At 53.4% G+C, this 25,788-nt stretch overlaps 1 protein-coding gene across 5 annotated transcripts in view; it reads left to right on the top strand.

Annotated features, from left to right (window-relative positions):
* Positions 1-25,788, top strand: part of ENDOV (endonuclease V) — a 94,257-nt gene that overhangs the window by 57,579 nt on the left and 10,890 nt on the right. For 2 of the 5 annotated variants that reach the window (XM_057714078.1, XM_057714075.1), the window contains exon 10: positions 19,857-19,949. In XM_057714078.1, the coding sequence (XP_057570061.1) occupies positions 19,857-19,912 (56 nt within the window). In that variant the 3' untranslated portion in view covers positions 19,913-19,949. Of the gene's footprint in view, positions 1-18,041; positions 18,104-19,856; positions 20,062-21,780; positions 21,994-25,788 lie in introns of those variants that run through there. The other 3 variants (XR_009049883.1, XM_057714076.1, XM_057714080.1) reach the window with 3 other exon arrangements.

The raw sequence follows: 25,788 nt of genomic DNA, 5'->3' as shown, positions 1-25,788 counted from the left end.
CCGCTCCAAGTTTCTTAGATGTCCTTATGGGGTTGAAAAGATGCTATACATCCCGGGTCAGGGGGCTTCTCCACGACCTTGTTCTTAGCTCTCCTGCCCCCCGCCATCCCCGCCCCGGGCTTTGGAGACTGGCAACGTCTCCTGGTAATGGCAGCTCCCACCTCGTGCCGGCGGGGCAGGCGGGCACTTCTCGGAGGCGTCCCTAGCGGATTAAGCCTTTCCTGCCAGTGGAGAGGGCCCGATTCCGGGCAGACGGCGCCGCCGGGGCTGGACGCTCCCTGCAGCCCCGGGGTAGGCGCCGTGCTTCCGAGGGGACCCTGCAGGCGGCCCCTTCCGCACTCCCCGAGCGCCTTCCCTTCGCGGAGATGTGAGGGCACGTGTGTGTGTCCGTGTGAGAGTTAGAATGCGTTTATATGTCCATGTCTGTGTGTGTCTGCGTGTGTTTGGGGCTTTCTGGGCCCCATGCACCCCAGCTCTGTCCACTTCTCCGCCGGTGGAGAGGGTCCCGGACTTTAGGAGGGGGGCGTCACACCTGCGGAGCTCCACACGATGGTACGTTCCTCATAGTCACCCGAATCACCCACACACACAATCGAGCCATTTTTCTGGGCAGCGGCGCCGCGGAGCTCGGCTCCCAGATTCCCGTCCGGTTTCCGGTGCCCGGTTAGGGGCTCCCGACTAGGGCCTGAGCCCCTGGCCCGCCCCTGGCGGTCAGAGCCAAAGGCGCTTCGGAAGCCGCCCCTCCAAGCTCCCACTCTACAGAGGAGGGCACTGAGGCGCCAAGACTCTGGGGTCCGGCTCGAGGCAACAGTTCGAGCCAGAGCTTCAGTCGCAATCGGGGCGGCCCGGCGGACACCCTCGCCCCACACCCCGAGCCCTTCATTCCTCCTCCCCTGGGCGCGGCGATGGCCCAGCCGTTGGCAAGCGCGCGGGTCCCTGCCTAGAGGGACCCAAAGGCAGCTCCAGGGTGCCGAGCTGGCTTCCGCCCCGCGGGTGAGAGATGAAGCCAGTTCTACTGAGACCTTTTTAATAAGCCACGATCTCCTCCCTCTCCGCAGCCTCCTTCCACCCCCTGCCCCCCGCCCCCGGGCTACCCGAGGCCGGAGTTCAGCCTTGAACCCTCCGCGAGCTCCAGGCTGCGAGCCGGCGCGGCCCCCGCTGGTCCATCGACCTCCGCTTCCCGGCGCCAGAGGGACCCCGCGGCCCGTACGCGGCTGTCCTGGGCTCGGCGCGCCTTGGTTCGGGGCCGTGCGGGATTTCCGCCCCCGGCTGCCGCGGTCTCCCACCACCGAGCTCCGAGACCCGCCGCAACTCACTGCCCAGCCCCAGGCGGCGGGAGGGGGCTGGCCACGAGTGTCCCACGCATGTCTGCGACCGGAGCGCCCCAGGCCAGCAAGCGACTCGGGGGGAATTACCCGCGCGAGGGGAGCTACGTCTTCTGCCCCAACTCCCATCCCGAGACCGGATGGGGTCACCTCCCCAGCCTAGGGCTGCTTTGGAAGGAGGCTGTTTCCCGAGGGCCCCTGGGGGCGAAGCTATCCCTGGCGTAGGGGGAACGCGCGCCGCAGAGATCGCGTGGGCGCTGGAGAGGAGCCCAGCTGGGCCAGGCAGGCGGTGTGGACGTAGTGGGAACCCTGCACCGGGCCTTGTGTTCTGAGCCCCACTAGCGGCAGGGGCTTGCCCGAGCAAGGCAGGGACCTGGGCTTTTACCTCCAGAGGAGATCTCAGCGCTTGGCACCTTGGCACTTGGGCACTGAGGGCCAGACCCCCCCATCGCCTCCCACACACACACAGAAGATGGAGTAGACTGAGTCAGAAGGGGAGGAGGGGCCCTGGGGCAATGTTCAGAGGCAGTGGATCTCTGGGAGGGAAGTATGGAACCCTGAGGGAAGGAGACAGAGGTCAAGGGCCCAGGACCCTTTGGTCCTGAGAGAGACCTCTGTGGAGCGCTCTGTGTGCCAGAAAGCAGTCTGCGTGACACCTGCACAGACAAGCAGGGCTCTGCTGGGGGTGGGGGCATACTATGGCGGCCCTCCACCTTCTTTATATCTCTTAAACTGGACCCAAGACCCTGGACAGGGAGATTCAGTCCTGGTAGTGTTTGTGGCTTCCTCTCCCTCCCTAGAGTTCAAGAGGTATCTGGGAGTTGGGGCCTGGAAAATAAAGGGCTGCCTTGCCCACAGCCCTCAGAGGAGGAACCTCAAGTTGCCTAGCTACCTGGTCTGAAGGTGGGGGATGCAGGGGCACCTCATATGTGTACACCCCGTTCTCTGGACTTGAGTCCCATACCACAGAACTGCATTGGGGGTGGGGATGGAGGTGTGGGCATGAAGGAAGAAGTGCTGTATACACTTGCAGTCGAGTTGGGAAAAGATGTGGCAGGATCACACAATAATATGGTTTTCCCACCTCACAGTTGCAATAGATGTGAATAACATAAAAAGCATGGATAATAGTAAAATGTAGTAGAAATAATTAGAAAGTGATGAGTTCTGACTATGTATTACCTTTGTTCTTAATATAATTTATGTAATTGTAAGTTTGTATAATTTAAACTTTAATGATAACTGTGTTTAACAATCAGCTTGCAAATTCCTGAAAATGTAGCAATCAGCTGGAGCCAGCCAGCTGGGCACATCACTGGTGGAAGAGGATGGAGAGGCCTTCAGAAGTTAAATGGGGGGGGGGGGGGGTACCTTGATATAGGGAAAAGAAAGGGGGCCAGTGGGGAAATGTGGCCAGAGGCTTCCTGGCTGTGGCCAGCATAGTAAAGGCAGGCAGGTATAGGAAGGCTGAACAGGTGGGTTGGGCAGTATTTTGAGGACGTCAGTGCCACTGAGGGTCTTTACCCAGTGGATGGCGGGAGCCCACTTAGGGAGGGTGCCCAAGCTGTGCCCAGGATCCTCACTCATTCTGTGGTGTCTCCTGTCCCTGTTCTCTTCAAGGGCCAAGGCCTTCGCACTCTTACCCAGCTTTCTCCCTGCCCAGTACAGGCCCCCCACCCCACCCCCTGCTACTTCCCCCTCCCGCCCCCTGTCAAGGGAAAGAGCTCTCAGACTGGCAGGACTGAGTGGCAGAGAGGAGGCGTGAGAAGGGACAGTGGCCCATCCTGCCCACACCCAGTGGTGGAGGCAGATCAGGCCAGGTCCGCAGACCCCAGGCTGAGCAGCTTCTCACCTGTTACCCTTGGAGGAGAAACCACCCCTGTTTCACCACAGGGTGTTCAAGTTCATGCCTATTGTGTGACTACAACTATCCCAGCAGCAGCCACATGTGGACTAACCAATCGTGGGCTGTGGTCATTAGAATTGGACAGTGGGGTCCCCGCATCCCGGGCCTCTAGACTCCCTGCCCCCAAGGGTGTTTCCCACCCCAAGGTGGGAGCCAGTCCCCTTCCTCTGAGCCAGCCTGGTCAGCTGCGAGCCCAGTCTGGCTGGAACAGAACCCTGGGTGGGCTGCCTTCCTCTGGACTGAGCTGGGATCAGGGTGGGGAATGGGTGCTCTTGAACTGATGACCTGCTTTCCCCAGTAAACAGGAAGTTACAGGCACTAACTTACCTTCCCATCTCGGGGAAAGCTTATCTCACTTTTCTCCAAGCAAGGGTTTGTGGCGCCAGGCAGAACCGTGGGCACTCAGTACAGTGTAAATGTTCATCAAGTTTGCTCTCAGTTCAGCAAATATTTCCAGAGCATCTACTGGGGGGCAGGCCATGTGCTGGGTCAGGGATGAACACAACAGTCTCTCCATCCTGAGAGTGCTCAACCTAGTGGACAGATCGGGTAACACGCACCTCCAGGGTGGGATGACATGTCAGTGCCCCGGGCCAGGGCAGGTGGATGGGTTGGGGTCAAGCAGGGGGAGCTCCTGAGGAGGTGAAACCAGAGCAGGGTCTTGAGGGGTGAGTGGGGAGGGAGGTGGCTGGCAGGAGCAATGCTGGGTGGGGGACGAGGGGTGTGGGTGGAGGGAGGGGACGTCTTCCATCATTGAAGTGTAAACTGCAGAGCTGAGCGGGAAGAGGCTTGGGTGAGGGATGGCAAGCATGTAGGAGCCACAGTTCCATCCTGTCCATTTCATCCTGTCTGCAAGAAGGAACAGCTGTGATGCCGAGTGTATGTAGGAGATTCTGCCTCGGAACCCTGCCTGGGAGCGCAGACTTGAGCAGGACACTGGCTGAGAGGCTGCTGCTGGGTGATAAGGGGTGGGAAGGAGGTTGTGGCAGGAGCCAGGGAGAGAGACATGGACTTGAGAAGGTTTGAGGAGATGAAATAGTCAGGACTTGGTGATGACTTGGGTGTGAGGAGTGAGCAGAGGGAGGAACTTGGGAAGCTTTCTGAACTTTTGGTGCCACCCTGCTGAGGAGGGAGGCTGAGACCATGAGTTCTCGCTGGGACGTGTCACATCTGAAATGGTTATTCAACAGCCAGGAGGAAATTAAAAGTATAGGGTCCAAGTACTTGGCCCCAAACCCAGTACTTAGTAGACTCTCCGTATGAGGAGACTGGTCTTGAGCCAACAGGGACTGCAGGTAAGTGTGGAGGTTGCGGCTGACAATGGAGCCCCGAGAGCATCTTCAGAACGGTGCAGTTACAGCCAGCCAGTAGAGAGACCACTCAGGCAGAAGACGGAGGAGAGCTCCCGGGACCCCACTGCTCAAGAGATTAGTTAAGATTTCTGATCCCTGAGAGTGACACCACTGGCGATAGGTACCGGCACGCCCAGCAGTTCGCATGGTGCCCTCAGACATCAAAGTGCTCCCCAGCACTGTCCTCCCTGCCATCCTGACAACAGAACTAGTAAATTCAAAAGCCAGGTCTGGAGCAGCCCTGGAGCCCCCACTCCAGAACACCATTTGTATCCCTTTGGTTGGCTCCGTTGAGCTAACAACATCTGGCTGGTGTGGTGGGTGCTGGGGCCGCCAGGCTGCTGTGTCCTTCCACATCAATTTCACCATCTGCCAAACGCCAGGAGAGGGCATATGAAATATAAAATGAATTGAGGCGTAAAAGTGATTCAGAGTAAAAATGGTATACACCAGCAAGGGATTACAGTTATTACAAGGTCTGTGCCTGATGCCATCACTCACACCTGGGGCGGGGAGGGCATGAGCTCCTGCCTCTTGAACCTCCTCCTCTGGGGACTGGGCCGCCACGGACAAGGCTTGCTGGACAGAGGCCGCAGGCTGCCAGGCACCGGGGAGGTCCCGAGGGCCCCCCGGGGGCTCCCAGTGCACCAGAGGCACAACACGGACCAGTTCCTTCGTTCCCTCATTTGATCACAGAGGGACCTGTGAAGCAGGCACGGCAGGGGCTGTGACGTTTTATTTCCCCCATTTTACAGACCAGGCAATCAAGGCTCCTTATGTTTTAGTGTCTTGGCTTAAGCAGCACAGCTAATTCTAGCAATGCAAGGCCTGGCCTTCTGTTTCCAATCATTCATTCATTTATTCATCAGTGAACAGTCAGTCTTCCAGTATCTATCGTATGCTGCCAGGAACTCTCCCAGACAGTAGAGATGAAAGAGCTTTCCGGCTAATTTTTTTAAAGTTGATTTCTTGGTTTTAAGTTTCAGTTTCATGCACTTTTCTTAAAATGTTGGCATCTGCTACCAGCAGCTGTATTAAGATCCCTCTAAGGTGGTGTCTGGCTGGGCTGAAGCATGAACCCATGGCTTTCTGGTCAACCCCCCGCCACAAATACCAATATCGAAAAGATGCGGTGAGCACCCTTTGGGGCAGGATGAGGCACGTTGGGAGGGAAGAGGCTCAGCATGCGAGCTCCACGGTCACAGCCTTGGCCACCAGCTGCCAGACTCTGGGTGGATGTGAGGATGATATCAGATAGCACAGGGGAGGCATCCAGTGGAGTGAACATGTGATCAGTGGTGGTGGTGGCTATCATTTTTATAGTGATGTTGTTGTGCTGTTGGCAGCACTGGCCCAGTCTGGGAAGGGTCTCCACGCCAGGAGGGGAGTTGACATGACATGCAGGAAGCAGAGAGCTGTTTTACGGTTGGGAATGTACACCCCACCTCTTTTTTTCTTGATACTGAGTCAGAGTCAGTGTCCAAACCTCTCAGATCCTGTGGCGTGTGGGCATGTCATGGGGATGAAACAGGAGCTCCTGGGAGAGGGGCACTCCTCACACACCCGTTGTGGGGGTGTGTGTGTATGGGTGTGTGTGTATGAGGGAGAGAGAGAGAGACAGAGAGAGAGAGAGAGGCAGGGGGTGGTCAGAGAGGAGAAACCTTAAACTGTCATTGGTGGGAAGAAAACAAAAGAATGAAAGAGTGACGTCCTCCTGTTGGGTTGTCTTGGAGTTGCAAAGCCTCTTTCCTGTGAAGATTTTCATTTCCTGTTCCATTTTCTGCTGTGCACAGGGACAGCTCAGTGCCCTGGGAGGCAGGGCTGCAGCAGGAAACTGGTCAGAGTCAGCCCTCACCCTTCTATCCCACCCCCACTCAGGACCAGCCCCATCAGCTGACAGTGACTCCGGCAGGGTCGCCTGGTCCCCTAAGCCAGTCAAAGCTTGGCCTTAGCTGTGACTGTCCCTGAGGCTCTGAGGGGAGGCTGACCTCCCAGGGAAGACCGTGTGTTATGCTTTCTGACCCCTTCTGGTCACGCCATCCTTCTCCAGCAGGGTGGGAAGTAAGTGCCTTTTTTTTTTTTTTGGCTGCACTGTGTGGCACATGGGATGTTAGTTCCCTGACCAGGGACTGAATCTGTGCCCCTTGCATTGGGAGTATGGAGTCTTAACCATTGAACTGCCAGGGAAGTCCCTGTAAGTGTCCATTTTTGTTCCTTCTGCCATGGCTCTTTACTCAGTGCTGCCCATGGGCCAGGACAGTGCTGGGCACAGGGGATGGCACGGGGAGGAGCTGTCCCCACCCTCAGGCTGGGAAAAATCGACTTAACGAGGGATTCTTGCAGAGTGAGGAGCTGTGGCTGGGAGCGTACGTGTCACCTCTTGGGCCTGACCTCTCATGGCGGCCACAGCTTGGCACCAGGGCTGCACAGGCTGCAGTCAGCTCCCAACCCCCTCCCCCTGTGCATCCAGGCGGCCCTCAATTCCTTGTGGCCCTGGGGCTCCTTTCTGCTCTGCACACTCATGCACACCTGGAAGTGGGGGGTGAGGCCACACTGCACCAATGGCGTAAAGAATTGATGGATAAGAACCTTTTTCTGCTCCTGCGGGGATGGTCCTGTGTGGCTCATAAACCTCTCGTGAGGTTCCCGGGATTGAGCACCTGATGCCCACAGCAGTGGCCAACTCCATCACTCATCCTTGCACTCCTGCTCCCCGCTGGACTACTTCATAGATAAACCACCTACCAGCCTCAGGCTCTACTTTTGGGAAAGCCAGCTGACTCAAGGACATCTGGGGAGCACATAGCCGGGCCCCCACCAAAGCAGGGGATCAGGGAGGGCCTTCCCAAGGGAGCTTTGTTTAAACTGAGCTCTGAAGCAGGAGTGAGAGTTGTCCAGGCAAAGAGGTATTCTAGGTGAGGAAAGGCAGCATGTGCAAAGGCCTGAGGCAGCAAGGTGTTTGGGAATGGGGAGAGCAGAGCATGGTATGAACAGGGGCTGGACATGGAGATCAGCAGCAACTTCTTTGTAGGTCACACTAAAGGGTTTAGATTGCACTAGGGGTATGGGGAGCCATAGAAGGTTTGGGAGCAGGTGACTATTTTTAAAAATTGAAGTATCATTGATTTACAATGTTGTATTAGTTTCGGATGCACAGCAAAGTGATTCAGTTGTATATGTATATATATATATAATATATGTTATTACAAATATTGAATATAGTTCCTGTGCTATACAGTAGGTCCTTGTTGTTTATCTATTTTATATATAGTACTGTGTATATGTTAATCCCCAAATCCTAGCTTATCCCTCCCCCAATCCCACTTTCCCCTTTGGTAACCATAAGTTTGCTTTCTATGTCTGTCAGTCTATTTCTGTTTTGTAAGTTCATTTGTATCATTTTTTTAGATTCCACATATAAGTGATTTTATATATCTGTCTTTGTCTGATTTATTTCACTTAGTATGATAATCTCTAGGTCTATCCATGCTGCTGCAAAAAGCATTATTTCATTCTTTTTTATGGCTGAGTAATATTCCATTGTATATATGTACCACATCTTCTTTATCCATTCATCTGTCGATGGACATTTAGGTTTCTTCCATGTTTTGGCTATTGTAAATAGTGCTGCCATGAACATTGGGGTGCATGTTTCTTTTCAAATTAGATTTTTCTCTGGTTACATGCCCAGGAGTGGGATTGCTGGATCACATGGCAACTCTATTTTGGGGTTTTTTAAAAATATTTTTTGGCTGCACTGCATGGCACGCAGGACCTTAGTTCCCCAGCCAAGAATCGAACCCATGCCTCCTGCAGTGGAAGTGCAGAGTCTTAACCACTGGACTGCCAGGGAAGTCCCTATTTTTAGTTTTCAAAGGAACCTCCATACTGTTCTCCATAGTGGCTGCACCAATTTACATTCCTACCGACAGCGTAGGAGGGTGCAGGTGACTATTTTTGAAAGCTTCTTCTGACCACTCAGTGGAGAATGGATCCAGCACCAGAGCAGAGAGGGAGACCATTTAGGAGGCTGTCCTGGTGACCAGGTGGGATGACAGATTGGAACAAGGGAGGAGGTAGGGAGAATACCCAAAATTATGCCATGCGTGGAATCAGTGTCCATTCTATGTGAAGTCCAAGGCTGACCATGTTTGTCTCTGGTCTCCATGACTGTCCTGGGTGATTTCTCAGGGGCCCAGCAGCCCAGTCTCCCCTCCACAGGCCTCTGACATGGCCCTGCTTCCCCCTTTCCTGTCTTCTTATCCCTCAGATCTGCCTGGGGACATTCCCAACACTCATGTTTGGGGTCCTTTTCCCAGCTCCAGTCAGCTGTCTCATAACACCCAGCCTTTAAACAGAAGTGGAGGAGGGAGGGTGGTGCCACCTCTCTGTGCCACGTGGAAAGCAGCTCAGATGCCATGGACATGCCCCGTAGTGGCCAGCCAGGGTGCAGGCTGCACACTCTAGTCTTAAACCTTAGACAAGTCACTCAACCTCTGGTCTCAGTTTCTTCACCTGTGAAAGAGGGATGTTCTCTGTCTCCCATGAAATTATGTCAAGAACATGACGGGCACCAGTTGTGGACCAGCACTGGGACTGCCATGGAGAGGCCAAGGGTCCAGGAGGGCAGCTCCTGTCTGGGGTGTGGGCTCATCCCCCAACCCCATCCCACAGTCTTCTCTGACCGTAGGTGACCAGGCACCCAGGGGTGCTTCCAAGGAGACTCTTGCAGGCCCAGCTCCACCGGTCTGGAGGGTCTGGGCTGCTTGGTCCAGCCACATGCTCTCCAGGTCCTGGGCAGGCTGTGGGTGCCCTGCAGAAGGGGAACCCCATCAGGGCTGGACCAGGCCCATCTGGGAGAGTAACGCAGCAGGACAGAGACCTGGTCACTGGGAAGTCCACCTTCTGATGGCCAGACTTAGGCTCTGCTGTCCCTTTAAGTGTGGGGATGCCTCGGAGAGCTGGGTCGGGGAGCTCAGAGCTGGATTTTGCTGCAGCATCTGGCTTGCAGGCCCCAGTGCTCTCTGGCGGGGCCTCTCCATCCCACCACCCCCCCCCCCCCATCTCACACGCACACACACTCCCTCTTCCTCCTCTCCATCCTTTTATCTCGGCCTCACACTCATAGTATTTGGGTCTGTGAAGTCACCGCTTCCTTCCCATGACTGCCATTTATAGCTGGCAGTAATGAAAGGCGCCCGTTTTACACTTGCTGGGCCCCAGCAGCGCTACAGAGACACGGATCCCTTTGTTGCAAATAATTAATTTGGTTTCATATTGCATAACATCCTAAAAAGCTTTCCAGGGCAAGCTCCCCACGGCCGGACACTGTGATCTCATCAATATTGCATGACATCGGGCACTACTGTTACACGGTTTCATTAAAAATTTAATTTATGGTTTAAATCTGCAGTGTTCCCTTTAAAAGGATGTAAAGGGAGGGAGAGGCTTCGGGTTGGGGGTGAGCAAATCTTGGGGGGAAGGGGAATCCCAAGCCCCAGGAGAGGGAGAGGGCCTTCCCAGGGCGGGAGCAGCAGGCCCCTCTCTGATTGGCTGCAATCCAGGGCCGCTGCTCCTGATGCTGGAGGGAGGATGACTGGACCATTCATAGAAATTATTTCTCCAAAGCCTGCAGTGTTTCCCTTTCTATATCAGCCACGGGGAAAGGGCAGCTCCCAGGAACCCAGATGCTGGAGGAGGGCTGGGGTGGTGGTGGGGGAGGCTTTCACCAGAGACCCTGGGCCCCTCCAGATCAGAGTTGCCACCCCACCCCGAACGCCTGGCTGTGTGGCCTCTTGCAAGTTACCTGCCCTCTCTGAGCTCTGGTCACCCCACTGCCCCATAAAGTCAGTGCCATGATTTCCTGAGAATGAGTGAAGGGCCTCCCAGATCTGAGTCAGCACAGCCTGTGTGATTATCAACCCCGTGTGGTTGTGGGGCAGGTGGCCCCTAGTGACAGGGTAGCAGTCCACAGGGCCCCTACTGGGGATCACAAGTGTCTGAAAGGCCACCAAAGTCTTATTTCTGTATCTGGACCTCCCTCCCTCCCAGAGCAGACTTGGGTGATGCCACCAGCCCTGCAGTTTATAGACTGGGATCTCATTTCCATTGAGGGACCTTCACTAGGGGATGGAGAGGTGGTTTTGCTCTTTCCAGGGAGGGAGGAGGAGGCTTGTGAGCGCTCTGTTTCTGGTGGGAAGGGGAGAGAAGTGAAGTGGGGAGGAGGAGCAAGCACAGATGGGCCAGAAGCACACTTGGGCAACCTCCTAATGCTGCCTTGGGCACCTCTGCCCAAGGGCACTTCAGATCTGCAGGCCCTTGCGAGGCCGCCAATTGTCTGGGAAGGCCGGGATTTGTACATCTGGGGCTATCTTCTGACATTGTTCCAGAGTGATTAGGTTAAGCCTCCTGGGGCCAGCTGGAGAGAGAGGACAAATTGCTTTGTAAAACTGATTTGCTGCCGTAGCATTTACAGCGTGCCCAGGGCGTGCCCACAATGGCAGGTGCTTTGGTGCCCTCCCCTCCCGCACACGGGGGTCTCACCAGCCACGTGCACACGCCATGTGTCTAGGATGTGACTTGGGCACCACTCACTTTAGTGCATGTGTCTGTGTCTACTTGTGGTGGGCTTATGGGGAATCCTCAATGTCCCAAAAGCCCACATGAGGTGATGGCCACCCACAGCCACAGCCTGCTGGGAGACTTGTCCCAAAGACCCCTGGAGGGGTCCATTTCCCTGGGCAGTAGCCATGAGTACTACAGGGGCCAGAGCTGGGGTCTAAACATCTGAGACTTGAAGGTTCCCTAAGAAGAGGGGCAGAGCAGTGCTGGACCAGGGTCTCCAGACCCTGGTGGGGCCTTTGCATCACCTGGGCTGCCTTTCTGCATTCCTTGGGCAATAGGACAAGGTAAATATTGTGGCTTTCAAAGAATCTGTGAGCTTGGTTGATGGTATGATGAGACCCCTGGACCACATAGCTGGGCAGCTGAGGGCCATCCAGGGAAGGAGAACATACTCGGACCAGGGGGTGCATCCAGACAGGAAATTGTGGCTGGCATCGCCACTCAGATAGAAAAAGGACAGACCGTTCCTTCCTGGCAGGCCTGCCGTGCATTAGAAAGCACACACTTGGTAATGGAGCAGCTTGGCCTGGCTGCAGTCCAGGAAACAGGACTCAGGCCTGTGGGCGCTGCTGGTTTCTTTGCCTGCTTCCCAGGTACTCTCTGAGCACTGGCTTGGAGCATGCTCTAGATACTATTGGGTAGTGGAAAGATGGTCAGGGACCCTGGAAGTGAGAGGTAGCTTCAGCATCATGCCTGGGCCAGAGCAGGCTCCCCTGCTCAGCTGCTGTGTGACCTTGAACAGGTGACTTCACCTCTCTGGGCTATGTCAAAAGTTAAATTAGACAGGCCCCATAAAGCTCTCAGAATGGTGCTGGTATGTGGAAATAAATTAGTAAAACTTAGTAAATGCTGATTATGATTGTTTTTCATCTTTCCCTCCCTCAAGATGCTCAGGTACTAGTAATAACACAAGGGAGTACAGGAGGCGCTGAGCCAGGGATCCTAAGTTAGGGAGCTCCTGCCAAGTCACGGAGAAGGAAGGAAAGTGGGCCTCTGGGCAGTATTTCAGGCTGGGCCCTTGCACAACAGCACTCTCCCCACCTTTTAAATTTTTAAATTTAAATTTTAAAATGTTTTAAATTGTGGTAATATATACATAACATAAAATTTACCATTTTAACCATTTTTAAGTATACGTCTCAGTGGTATTAAGTACCTTCACATTGTTATGCAGCCATCTTCAGAACGCTTTCATCTTCCCAAACTGAAATTCTATCCCAGTGAAACTCTAACTCCCCGTCCCTCCTCCCCCCAGGCCCAGGCACCCATCATTCCACTTTCTGTCTTCATGAATTTGACTCCTTTAGGGACCTCATATAAGTGGAATCATACACATTTGTCCTGTTGTGATACCTATTTCACAGAGCATAATGTCCTCAAAGTCCATTCGTGTTGTAGCAGGTGGCAGAACTTCTTCCTTTTCAAGGCTGAATACTATTCCATTGTACGGATGGCCCACATTTGGTTCATCTGCTCACCTGATGACGGACACTTGGGTTGCTTCCACCATTTGGTGATCGTCCATGACGCAGCTATAAAGGTGGGTGTACAGATCTCTCTCCTAGATGCTGCCCTCACTGATTCTAAATATATACCCAGAAGTGAAAACTGCTGGGTCATATTGTTCCTCACCCCTCATTACAAATGCAGCAACTGAGGACACACAGAGGAGCTCAGAGCCTCTTCCAGGGACCCAGAGTCCCCACCTCCCAACCCCAGCCTCCAGCTCTTCTGTAGCCTTTGCCCAGCCCTTCCAGAAGGCTCTCTGGAAGAGGTGAGCTGTGACGGATGCACTGAAGGAGAGTTGTTGCTGTCATCATGGGGAAGGGAGCACTGGGCCAGGATGGCAAGTGGACAGTCACCAGCCAGCCTTGACTGAGCATGTCGCCTCCCAGCGCTGGGAAGGCAGCTGTGAAGAGCCAGACAAGGCCTCCCAAGGGGAGAGACAGACCATGAGCAAGTCCAAAGGCAGCAGCAGGAGCACAGGACCGCAGGCTCCGGTCCCCTCTGCACCTGGGCCTCTCACCCTCTGCCCCTGGCGGCCACCTCAGCTTCCGCTGGACTTTGAGGGTCCCCCCATTCCCCACATGGAAGGCCCAGATGGCTCTCTGTGCCTTGAATGAGGGGGCTTGGCAAGAGGGGGCTTCTGCTGTTGTGCCCTCTGTCCCCAGGGCCTGCTCAGCTCTCTGGGGGGTCAGCAGGGCCTCCTGGTCTTGGTAGAGATGCCGGGCTCTGCCCTCCCCAGGACCAGTCCTGCCCCAGAGCTCAGTCGGGCTGGAGAGGCCAGGGACCTGCCCCCAAAGCTTCTTCAATTTCTGACAAGAGCCAAAGGGCTCCTCACTTCCCAGGGAGCCTCAATGCTGACAAGTGGCTCTGGTGACCGTCCTTGTCGTATTGTCCGAATATTTTCATCTCACTGTGCAGGTGGAACCACACAGTCCCCTGTGGCTGGAGGCCTCCTGCGGTCAGTGAATGGAGCCCAAGCGTCACTTCAGCCCAGGGCGTTTCAGGCCCCCCACATCACCCTTTCTTGTCCCTCTGGCACAGCAACTGGATCCCCAAGTGACCGAGGTGAAAGGATGTCTCAGGTGATCTGTGGGGACATACCTTGGGAGGTAAAAAGAAAGGACACCTGTCATTTGCAGCAACTGACATCTAGGGACACTTGTGACTGTGGTACAACCTAGCAGCTGCCTCGTCCTACCGTCCTGACTGATGTGGTGGCCAAGGGGTCAGCCCAGCTTCCCGGGTCCTGCTCACGCTTCATTCTCCAGGCTTCTGTTTTTCTTTGAGGAAACTGATACCATCCAACAAGTATCTTTTCTGCTTAACTTGATCCCACTTAGGCTTTACTCTTTGCACCAGCATCCTGGTCTGGTGGAGGAGGCTGTTTCAGCTGTTACCGACTATCTTATCACTGGATGTGGGCAAGGCAGTTGAAAGGAGTGGAAGGGGCCTGGGTTTCAGACACAAATGAGGGTCTTTGGAGAAAGAGGTGGCGTGGTTGTATGGTCGTTTGTGTGTTGGGAAGAGCACTAACAGAACTTTCCCACTTCTGAAGGCCATACGGCTGAACAGTTAGAAGCACAGCTTTGCCTACACGCCACCCTCTTCACGCCCATCAAGCCTGGGTTGGGATCCTACTGCACTGATGACCAGCTATGGGCCCTTGCACAAATTTACCTCTCTTAACACAAATAAGCACGTCTGAAATATGGTGATAACAAGAAGTGGGATTGTTGGGAAGGTGGCAGGAGAGGAAGTGTGTGGAGCACCTGGCACAGTGTCTGGACATAACAGAGTCTCAATTCACCATCACAGTACCATCCATCAAGGCCAAAGGTGGTGTGCAGCGGCCGCGACTCACAGAGTCCGGCTGAACTTCCTCCTTGCCATTTGTGAGTCCTCGGCACCAGCTGCCCACTTGCACCCCTCCCTCCACGAGGGAACCCGGCTGTCCTCCCCAGCCCACCCTCCGGGACAGAGCTGAGTGCCAGCTGCAGGCTTTTGGTGTCTGCAGCCTCCAGGATTCCTGTGGTTGGGATCCCAGCTTCTTTTACTGTTGTTAAAGTGTTTTGCTGCTGGGAAGCCTCGAGGGTCTCCAGGGAGGGATGTAAATAAAGGCGATAACTTGGCCATTAGAAAGTTTCAAGTGGTGCGTCCACCCCACAGCGCCCTGGCATGCTGCAAGGCAGCCCTCGCCAGCGAGCGTAGGGACAGAGAGAAGCCTCTAGTGCTCTCCATTTCTGGGTCAGGTACCTCTTATTCTCTGGGCTGCAAACAGAGTGGGGGATGGGCATAGGAAATGTGTCCCCAGTCAGGGTGGCTTGGGAGGGGTGTGAGGCAGGCCACCCCCAGGATGGAGCATAGTAAGCCTGGTGAGACAGGCCAGAGGGTGACATCTCTGAGTGCTACTCTCCATGCCCTGCTTCCTCCCCCAGCTGGACGTGGAGCCTGCAGAGCTGGGGTTTGGGCCCCCAGAGCTGGGGGTTGGGCCAGGCAGTGCACCCCAGCGGTTGTGCTGTGGGCTTTGGCACCAGGTCATTGTTGGTGCAAGTCCTCGTCCCCATGCACCGTCTGTGCCCATGGGTAGGTCCCTCCAATTCAATAAACCTTGGTCTCCTGTGTGTAGAATAGAGACGGTAACAGTCTCCACTCCCAGGAGCTGAGCCCACAGCCACCAGCACCCATCGTGGGAGTTGGCACGTGTGCAGCCTTCAGCTCAGTCCTGCTCTGGATCATTCCATGTGGGAGGTTTAGGGTGAGGCCCGGCTCCCTGTGGTCTTTCCATCTCCCACCCCAACACAGAAGACGTGCTGGGCCTGCCTGCTGGCAGGGAGGGGGTCTGACTTCATTTTAGGTCAAAGATGGGACTGAATATTGGCCGGTAGCAAAGCTCCCCCGGAGAGAGTCCCACAGCTCAATAGTGGCAGGGGTGGGCACGGGGGGCTGGCCACAGTTAGGGGGTGGGGCAGTGGGATGCTTGGGGGCCTGGAATCAAGCTGGATTAATTGAACCCAACCGGCTTGGACCTAAGAGGGCTCAGAGGGTCCCCAGTCTACTTTGTTCTTATCTGACCACTGATGGCTTCTACCCTCACCCAACCCCAGGCCTCTGTCTTCTTTTCTTTAAAAATTGTGATGGCACATTTTCATCTATTACTATTATGCTTATAACACTTAAAAAAAAAAAACCCAAAACTAGATGCCCATGAGAAAAATTCACACTGTGTGGAGAGTCATCAAGGCCCCTCGGATGTCACTGTGGCCCCAAACCCTATGACAATTCCCTGGGTGTTTCCTGGGGCTGCTGAGACTGGGAAGGGGGGTGAGGAGATTCGGGGCTGCAAAGCTGAAAGGGAGTAGAAGGTGGGCACAGGAGGAGGAACAGCAAAGGAGAGGACGTCACTTAGGGTGCCCAGGGGCCATCCCAGGATGCAGGCTGGAGAGTGAGGCCAGCCTGAGGTGGGTGACATCCTGGCATCTGTGGGTTCACACCAGCTGTGAGCTCCCCAGGGTGAAAGTAGAGTGGGGCAGAGCAGGACACAGGGACAGCTGAGGAGGTCCCCAGAAGGGGGCGAGTATCTCCCCCTTACCCCTCAGGGGAGCAGTAGGACAGGGCTCTGTGTCTTCCTGCCGTCCCCTCCCAGCCTGCTCTCCACTGAGGAGTAAGGGCCCTGGGTGGCCATGGGGACCTGTCCAGGGATCTGTGCGCTGAGAGCCAGGTTGCAGTCCAGGGTGGGCCAAGTGAGCCGAGGGCCAGAGCTGCTTTGACCTAGTGACCTTCCCAGGGGCCCCCTGACACTCCCTTCACAGCAGGCATGGTAATTGGGTTTTACATGGGGCCCTCTGGCACTGACCTAGTTGTCCTGGTTCCTGCCTGCCTCTGTCCCTGTGTATTCGCCCCTGGTGTTCTTTAAACCCCAGGCATTGTGCCTTCATCCGTCCTGATCTCATCCTCCACTCTGATTCTGCTGGGCAAGGTCAGGCTGGTGCTGGAGCCTGGAGCAGGGGTTCGAGATGCCTGGCACAGCACGTGCTTCTCAAGGGTGCCCTGCTCTAGGTCCACCTCTGGGAATGAGATAAGTGAGGCCCTGATCTGCACCCTGGACAGCTGAGCAGCAGGTGACAGCCTGAGCGTGACCCTGTTAAGGGCCTCCACCCTGATGCTGGGTCCCCATGTGTGTGAGGAAGGATGGAAGGGTTTCAGGGGACCAACTCCTCATCTGGAAGTGGCAGCAATAATGCAAAGTGCACAGGCTCAACTGAAATAACCTGTGTCGAGCACAAGGCCTGGCACCGGATGAGAATGTCCATCTGTCTGTCCATCTCCCCCCATCTCTCATCACTTCCTCACATGCAGAATGGAGGCCTGGACATTCTGGCGAGAGCCCTGTGCCCCCAGGGACCATGTATCCACTGCCGAACACTGACTGTCTACACTGGTGCTGGGGCAGCACAGATGGTAACATCTTCTGCCGATTAGCACATCTCAGGGCGGTGGTGCATGTTCTTGGGTTCCCCACTCACAGGTGAGAGCACTGAGGCTATGAATGACAGAGGGACTGTACCCGGGGCCCAGAGCTGGTCCCTGTGGACTCCGGATTCAAGCTTGGTGACCAACCCCCGTGCCCCTGCCCTTCACCCCTGCTCCAGGATGACCAGATGTTCAGCAGCTCTGGGGTGATCTTGGGGGCAGAGGGCGAGGGAAGCTCATCTCACAGCGGGTCACTGCCCTGGCACCTTCACCAGCCCTGTGGGTAGCCGAGCATGTCCTGGTCTGGATTCTGACAGGTTGCAGCTTGTTTTGTGAGACTTGTCAGCATGGGGCTGCTGTGGAAGCAGGCACCCACCTCTAACAGGGATGTTTACCTGGCTCTGCACTGAGGGGGCATGTTCCTTGATTCCTACATGGCTTGGGGCCAGTTCCTGTAAGAGGGAGGCTCGAAAGTGTTGGCTGTGGGGCACAGATGGCTTTGGGTTTATAACGGGGCCAAAGCTTTCACCAGCTCCTGAAAACAGTTTCCTGAATGTGGAGGTCTGGCTGAAATCAGGCAGGTGACATCAGCTGCTCCCCCCAGCCCCACCCAGAATCCCCCCACTGCCCTCTCCCCAAGACATCCCCCCAATTTCAGATTCTCCTCTACTTGGTCTCCCAGCTCCTGCAAGCCGCCAAGCATGAAGCCTGCCCTCCGAGGCTGCATGAATAATAGAACTGAAATCAACCCCAGTTAAAAATAGATACTCTTCTTAATAAATATTTTACATACTGTCTTTAGGATATATAGATCCCCTATCTGAAGAGTTAAAGCAAACCCTGTTATCAAACCCCAAGATTGTAGGAAAGTCTCCACCCGGCATCCCTGCAGCCACAGCTCCTGACTGGGATTCACCCCCTCTTCAGTGACGTCCACTGAAAACAACCCACACCAGTAACGACAGCACTCCTAGCCAGGAGCAGCCTGGGAATTCTTGGGCGTGTTAGTCACCTATGAATATGATGGAGGCAAATCAATTATCTGATGCCCTTTGGTTAGTGAGGCTCGGAGCTCAGAAAAGCCAAAAGCAAGTTCCTGTGTTCCTGCTGTACAGAAGGATTCCCCTCTGTGAGTGGAAGCTGGGGGCATCTGGAGGCAGCCTCGGGAATGGAGAGAAAATTCTGGGTGGGAAGGCGGAAGTAGTTGGAGTTTAATGCACTGGCCCATTTCAGAAAACTTTGCAAATGCAGTACAACCTTGAAGGTCTGCATTAATTAGGACACAGCATGATCTAGATACAGTGAATGAATCTGAATAATCTGCAGAAACAGCTCCCAATCTTGACCGCCTCCTCCCCCCTGTGATCTTCCCATGGAAGACAGGGGCGGGCAGGAAATGCTGAGATCTGCCCAGCACGCAGACCACTTCAAAGTAATCCCCACTCTGCCGGCCCCAAGAGAATGGTTGAGTGTCCTTACTCAGCAGGGTAGGAAACTGGATATTGAAGGGGCAGAATATGCGGAAGCTAGGACAGATGAACCAAATGGGGTTTGGGACCCATGTCTCAGTGTTGGTCTCTCTGCCTGGACTGGCAACTCCACACCCCATCTGGTTTCCTTGGACTGAGTGCAGAGGCCTTTCCCTATGAGGCCCACCTGCCCTGAGGATGGGCCACTCTCTCCCTTGTGCCCAGCTTACCTTGAGGAGATTTTGGTTTAGCATCCAGCACCCTGATGAATGGGTGGATGGATAGATGGATGGGTGGATAGGTATATGGATAGATGGATTGGTGGATAGAAGGATGGGTGGATGGATGGGTGGGTGGATGGATGGATGGATGGATGGATGGATGGATGGATGGGTGAGTGGATGATGAATGTGTGGATGGGTGGATGGATGGGGGTATGGATGGATGCGTGGATAGAAAAAGCCACCTTGTATCAGATTCCAAAGGGGAATTGATCACAGAATAAAAATGGCAGCCCAGTCACTCCATTACTCCAGGGTTGATCACATAGGTGGTAATGTGCTTTAATCCTTCTCTCCTGCTGCCCTCTGTCCTTTGCTCCCCAGTTCCTGCATTATTGGCTGGAAAGGCAGGGCTTGGGGAACAGGGAGAAGGAGTGGGGGAACCCAGAACTGCAGAGGATGGACAGTGAGAGTTCAAGGACCCGAGGCTGGGCTCTTCCACGTGACCCACCTGAATACCTTGAGAAGCCAGGCTGCCCCTCCACTGTCAGTGAGCCAGGGCACTTTAGGACATTATGATGTTTCCCAATGTTCCTCGAACAAAGCCGGAGCTAGAAGGTTGGGCAATCAGAACTCAGTGCCCACTGGGGCTCACGTTGGGTGAGGCTTTGTGGGGGGTACAAAAGAAGTTAAAAAAAGACATCCAATTATTTCAATAGAAAACATTTAAAAAAAATCCATGCCACTGTACCTACACTTGTTTTAGGTTTTTTATTTTGGAAGGTAGGGGGAAGAAAATCATGAAATGTTTTCATTTCTCTGTGATTGAGCAAACTCTTAAAATATTAAACTATTGCTTAATAATTGATTAAAACTAATCTCAGTGGGAGCCAATCACCCATTTGGAAGGATCTCTTTAAACTTTTAGGGGCTTTTAGCTCCCCCTGGCCACCTAACCTTTCTCTCTTCTCTGATTCATTCAGGTTTCAGCAGACGGTTTGCCTCTTGTGGATTGATGATGTCACGATGTCTCTACTGAGCTGTGGGATGGCTGACCCAGGCTGGATTCAGAAAAAGTAAAGTCCTAGCAACACTGTCTGAAGAGGTAGTGAGGGGAGGAGGGAAGGAAGTCAGAATGTCTGCAAATAATGGTACTGTGGATTCTAAGATGCAGAAGGGGAATCAGAGGTAAGGCTGTGTGGCTTTCAGAGCCACTTAAGTTGTCTGTGACCTGAGTTTTCCCACAGAATGACAATTATGCCAGCTTCTCTGTTTTTCATGGGGACACTAAAAGCATTGAGCAGAATAATTTAGAACACGGGCTTAAGCGTTAGACTGCCCTGGTCCAACCCTTCCCCAGAGGTTACTTCATGTGTGACCTTGGGTGAGTCTCTTAGCCTCTCTGTGCCTCAGTTTCCTTATCAATAGAATGGGGGTAAGCATAGAAATGCCCTCCTGAATAGATTAGGTAAAATATTCTTAGCATTAGCCAGGGCTGGGGAAAAGCTCCACTGTGGTTGCTGGGCTGATTTTATTTTATTTTTTTAGTTTGTTTTTTGTTTCTTTATTTAGTTGGTTTGTTTTTTGTTTATTCATTTATTGGCTGCATTGGGTCTTCTCAGCTGCACGTGGGCTTTCTCTAGTTGCAGTGAGCAGGGGCTACTCTTTGTTGCGGCGTGTGGGCTTCTCATTGCGGTGGCTTCTCATGTTGAGGAGCATGGGCTCTAGGTGCACAGGCTTCAGTAGTTGCAGCACATGGGCTCAGCAGTTGTGGCACACAGGCTCAGTAGTTGTGGCACCGGAGCTTAGTTGCTCCGCAGCATTTGGGATCTTCCCAAACCAGGGCTCAAAGTGTATCCTCTGCATTGGTGAATTCTTAACCATTGTGCCACCAGGGACATCCCGCTGGGCTGATTTTCAAACAAGTACTTTTAAATTCTGTAAGAGAAAGGGCCCTTATGTGAACAGCCAATGTCCCCCAAAGTAAGCACAATCTTGAAGAGATATGTGCATACCCATGTTCATGGCAGCATTATTCACAACAGCCAAAAGGTGGAAGCAACCCAAATATCCATCAGTGGATGACTGGATAAACAAAATGTGGTCCATCCACACAACAGAAAATTATTCAGTCTTAAAAATGAAGGAAATTCTAACATATGCTACAATGTAGATGAACCTTGAAGGCATTATGCTAAGTGAAATAAGCCAGACACAAGAATATAAACACTCTATGATTCTACTTATATGAGGTTCCTGGGGTAGCCAAATTCATAGAGACACAGTGGAATGGTGGATGCCAGGGGATGGGGGAGGGGAAATGGGGAGTTAGTGTTTAATGGGGACAGAGTTTCAGTTTGGAAAGATGAAGGAGCTCTGGAGATGGATGGTGATGATGGTTGCACAACAATGTGAATGTACTTAATACTTCTGAACTGTACACTTAAAATGGTTAATGTGGTCAATTTTATGTTATCTGTATTTTACCACAATGTAAAGTAATAACTGAAAACATCACTAAGCACACCTGCCTCCTGTCCTGAGTGTGTCACCCCGGTTTGGGCCAGACTCGTTTGCTGTCTGTGGATGGTGCTCAGATGTGCATGGATGGGGCAGTGCCCTCTCATGACAGCTCAGCAGGGACTGCAGACCCCACCCCCCACGTGCTGGGTCATCCGCAGACCAGCTGGCAGAAGTTTCAAGGGCCCACAGCTGGATGAGCCAACCTCACCTTTCTATGCTGTTGGTGGGAGTAGAAATGGATCTGGCCTCTTTGGTAGGGGCTCCTGGGGAAGGTGTATGGGAAACCTCAAAGACATGCCAAGGCCAGAGCCTCTGAGAAGTGGAGCTGTGGTTTGAACCCTGACTGGTCCTAACTTGGCCTCGTGCTCATTCTCCTTGATCCAGCCAGGCTCAGTAGCATCATCACTTGATGGTGGAATGCGGGACAGGAGGATAGAGATGGGACCTGGACCCAACCCCTCTGAATCCCCATCACCAGAGAACACAGGCAGCAATGATGACGATGCTTTCCAAGATGCTGTTACCAGTAAGATGAATCCCTGCTGCCTTCCTAGAGCTGAAGGCTCAGATTTTTATTTATTTATTTGTTTTTTTGATGTGGACTATTTTTTTTTAATAAATGAATTTATTTATTTGTTGGCTACGTTGGGTCTTCATTGCGGCACACGGGCTTTCTCTAGTTGCGGTGAGCAGGGGTTACTCTTTGTTGCAGTGTGCGGGCTTCTCATTACAGTGGCTTCTCGTTGTGGAGCACGGGCTCTAGGCACGTGAGCTTCCGTAGTTGCAGCACGTGGGCTCAGTAGTTGTGGCTCATGGGCCCTAGAACACAGGTTCAGTAGTTGTGGTGCACAGGCTTAGTTGCTCCGCAGAATGTGGTATCTCCCTGGGGCAGGGATCGAACCCATGTCCCCTGCATTGGCAGGCAGATTCTTATCCACTGCGCCATCTAGGAAGTCCCTGATGTGGACCATTTTTAAAGTCTTCATTGAATTTGTTACAATGTTGCTTCTGTTTTATGTTTTTGTATGTTTGTTTGTTTGTTTTTGGCTGCGACGCATGTGAGATCTTAGCTCTTCAACCAGGGATCAAACCTGCACCACCTGCACTGGAAGGCAAGGTCTTAACCACTGGACCACCAGGGAAGTCCCTAGAGCTGAGGGCTTAGAAAGTACTTCCACATGGTTGATTTTTCTTTTTCCTGCAGCCTGCCTGCTCCATCCCTCGCTACAGACTTGTCTATTTAATTAATTAATTTATTTTGGCCACATGGCTTGCAGGATCTTAATTCCCTGACCAAGGATTGAACCCCAGCCCAAGGCTGTGAAAGCTCCAAGTCCACTCGACCACCAGGGAACTCCCAAGACTTCTCCATTTAAAATGGCCAAGGTAAGGTCCACCTTCTCAGTGGGCTGTGGGGCAGACCTGTGGGAGACTGGGGTGGGGGAATCCATGGTGGGGGAGGATACCCAGCACTGAGTCACACAGACTCAGCAGCAGCTAAAAGGGCCTCAACCATGCAAAGCTGGAATTGAAGGTTAGGCTTCCTCCTTTTCTTTCCTGCTTTTATCATGCATGCGCTCTTTTGAAAAATTAAATTAAAAAAGAAAAAAAAAAAAGTCAAACAGTTCAGAGAGGTTTATAGTGAACCCTCCTCCTGTTCCTCCTTTCCCGGCCCTGAAGGCAAGCACTTTTAACTGTTTCATTTTTAATTATATGGCGGTCCCCTCCGCGAGCCTAAATAACATGCTCATCACGCCACTTCTTGATTTATCTGCTTTAGAGATCATCCGCTGTGCTGGGTGAGGCTTCCTCATTCACAGCACTTGGCCCCGCTCCCCGCCTCTGCGAGGGTCCCCCTCTACTGCTTCCTGACTTTGGATTCTGTGCTTGGCCCTGTCTCACTCGCAGGCTTCTGCAGTCTCTCCATCCTGGGGAGAAGGGGGATGCTGGCTTGCCTTCCTGGGACACCCCTGCTTCCAAGCCACACTCCAGTTTTGCACTGCCCTGGTTGGTGGTCTTTCATTCCGCTCCAAGGCAGTAATTGTCTCATGTCTCAGACTTTGGCCCCAGAGTGATGCTCTGCACTTGAAAGCACATGCACATGAACACTGCATGGCAAGCAGGGCAGGGCCTGGCTCCTCATTCTCGAGGTTCTGAGGCTCCGGGCTCCTTGCAGGACCGCTTACCTGGGCTCTGTCACCCCGACAGGGGTTCAGAATCACTCCTCTTCATTTTCATTTGCATACATTGGACCAGGCCTTTCTCAGAGTCACTCCATTTTCTCCTGCATTTTGAGTGCTCATTCCTTCCTTTTTGGGGAGATGAAACCCCTGACGTAACCCCTTCTCATCCCCACTACCCTCTATGTATGCCTTGGACGCCATCCATTCTTCTCCTCAAGGCTCAGACCAGGGGCTCCACACTTGGAGCAGAACTTCCTGGTGAAGATTTTGCCACTCCTGGATTTCTCATCACCTTTCTTTTCGCCACTGCATCTTGGGTTTGCTCTGGAGTCATCAAGTACTTTGGTACCTTGAGCTTTCTTGTTCATGGGAGGCTTTTATTTCACAGAAGTGGGCTGTCTGTTCACATGGAGACTAGCGAGGCTGGTGTGGAGCAAGCATGGGTGGGATGTGAGGACCGCAGACTGTGCTGCAGGGCGGCTGCTGAGAACCCCCAGAACAGCATCATGATGGCTACTGGGGACACCAACACCCATAGACCTTGATGCCTATGTTCCAGATGGGGAAGCTGAGACCCAGGGGGCAAGCGATGCGTCCAAGTTCACGTGGCAAATTAGTGGCTAGAACCCAGGTCGTCTGAGTCAAGAATGCAGGTTCCTCCACTGGACTACAGCTGCTTTGGTTGGAGCCACCCAGGAGAGCCGGGCTTTCTAAATACTCAGGCCAGTCCATAAAGCTCTCCCAAGGGGGCTGGTGACTGAGGTCATAGACACCTCTGCTCCTCGGAACTAATCTTTCCTCGGCTTTCCCCTGCTCCATCCACAATTGCTCTTCCCAGCAAGGTCATGCTGTGAGGTTTTAGAACAAACACAATCTCCGGGACTATTTGACTAGAAAATACAGGCCAGAAATCCACCGTGGGAACTTCATACTGAAGAGATTTTGTGGTTTTTGTTGCCTCGAACAATCCAGCTTGACAATTAACTAGAGATCGAGCCTCTACGTGTGTGGGAGAAGGGCTATGGGCTGGAGCCATTTGCAAAAGGGGCTGCTGGTCTTTGGGGGCCAGTGGGCAGGCTCACAGGCCAGCTTCAAGGGGACCCAGCCTCATTTTGTGACCTGGAACTGTTGCCTCCTCTCCATGTCAGGCCCTTTCCTACACACGGCCCCATGGGGTTCACTTTTAATGTCTAATCACAGAACTTTAGTGCAGAGTGTCCATCCATCCTGTCCTTTCATTGCAGAGGCAAGGAGCAGGGTGTCTGTGTGGGACTGGGCCAGGCCACTCGGTGGCTTTCTGGGAGCCCCTGTTGGTATTTGGGGCAGGGGGTTTATATTAGTCAGCTTCCTCCAGAGAAACAGAATCAGTAGGATATATATAGAGAGAGGGGGCGGGGAGAGAGAGAGGACTTATTTTAAAGAATTGGCTCCTGAGTTTGTGGCGCTGGCCCATCCGAAGCCTGCGAGGCAGGCTGGCAGGCTGAATATTCCAGCACGAGTTGATGTAGCAGTCTTGAGCCCAACGGCAGTCTGGGGGCAAAATTCCTTTCTCTTCTGGGAACCTCACTCTTTTCTCTTAAGGCCTTCAACTGATTTGATGAGACCCACCCACGTTAGGGAGAGTCATCTACTCTACTCAAAGTCTGCTGAATTAAATGTTAATCTTACCTGAAAAGTACCTTCACAGCAACGTCTAGATGGTATTTGACCACACAACTGGGCACCATGGCCCAGCTAAGCTGACACAGAAAATTTAACGACCACAGTGATGCTGTGTGTGCAGTTGTGGGACATTTGGCATCCCTGGTCTCTGCCCACTCAGCACCATAGTGTCCCCAGACTTGTGACAGCCAAAGACAAGTCCCCTTTCTACTTCTGAATGAGCTCTTCTGGTGGGGGTTGGGAGGGGCCTCCTGTGAGACTCTCTCAGTGAAGGTGGTGAGAGAGCCAGAAATTCCCTGGGACCCTTGGCCGTTGCACCAGGTACCAGGCTTCATGGGCATCTGTTCTGCTCAACTGGTGGTTAAATGTCTTGAGCCCAGAGCACAGGGTGGGTCCTCAGCCCACAGTGGGCCTCCTGCAACTTCCCACTTCCCCAGTGTCTGATTCTCCATCAGTCCAGGACCCCCAGCTGTGGCTGCCTCTGATGAATGGCCACAATAGTGGCCTTGGAAACCAGCCCAGAAATCAGAGATTTCTGTAATAATTA

The sequence above is a fragment of the Hippopotamus amphibius genome, chromosome 17 (assembly GCF_030028045.1).
Source record: "Hippopotamus amphibius kiboko isolate mHipAmp2 chromosome 17, mHipAmp2.hap2, whole genome shotgun sequence".
Classification (NCBI taxonomy): Eukaryota; Metazoa; Chordata; class Mammalia; order Artiodactyla; family Hippopotamidae; genus Hippopotamus; species Hippopotamus amphibius.
The sequence above is the reverse complement of the archived record's forward strand: the minus strand, read 5'-3'. Positions and strand labels throughout refer to the sequence as shown.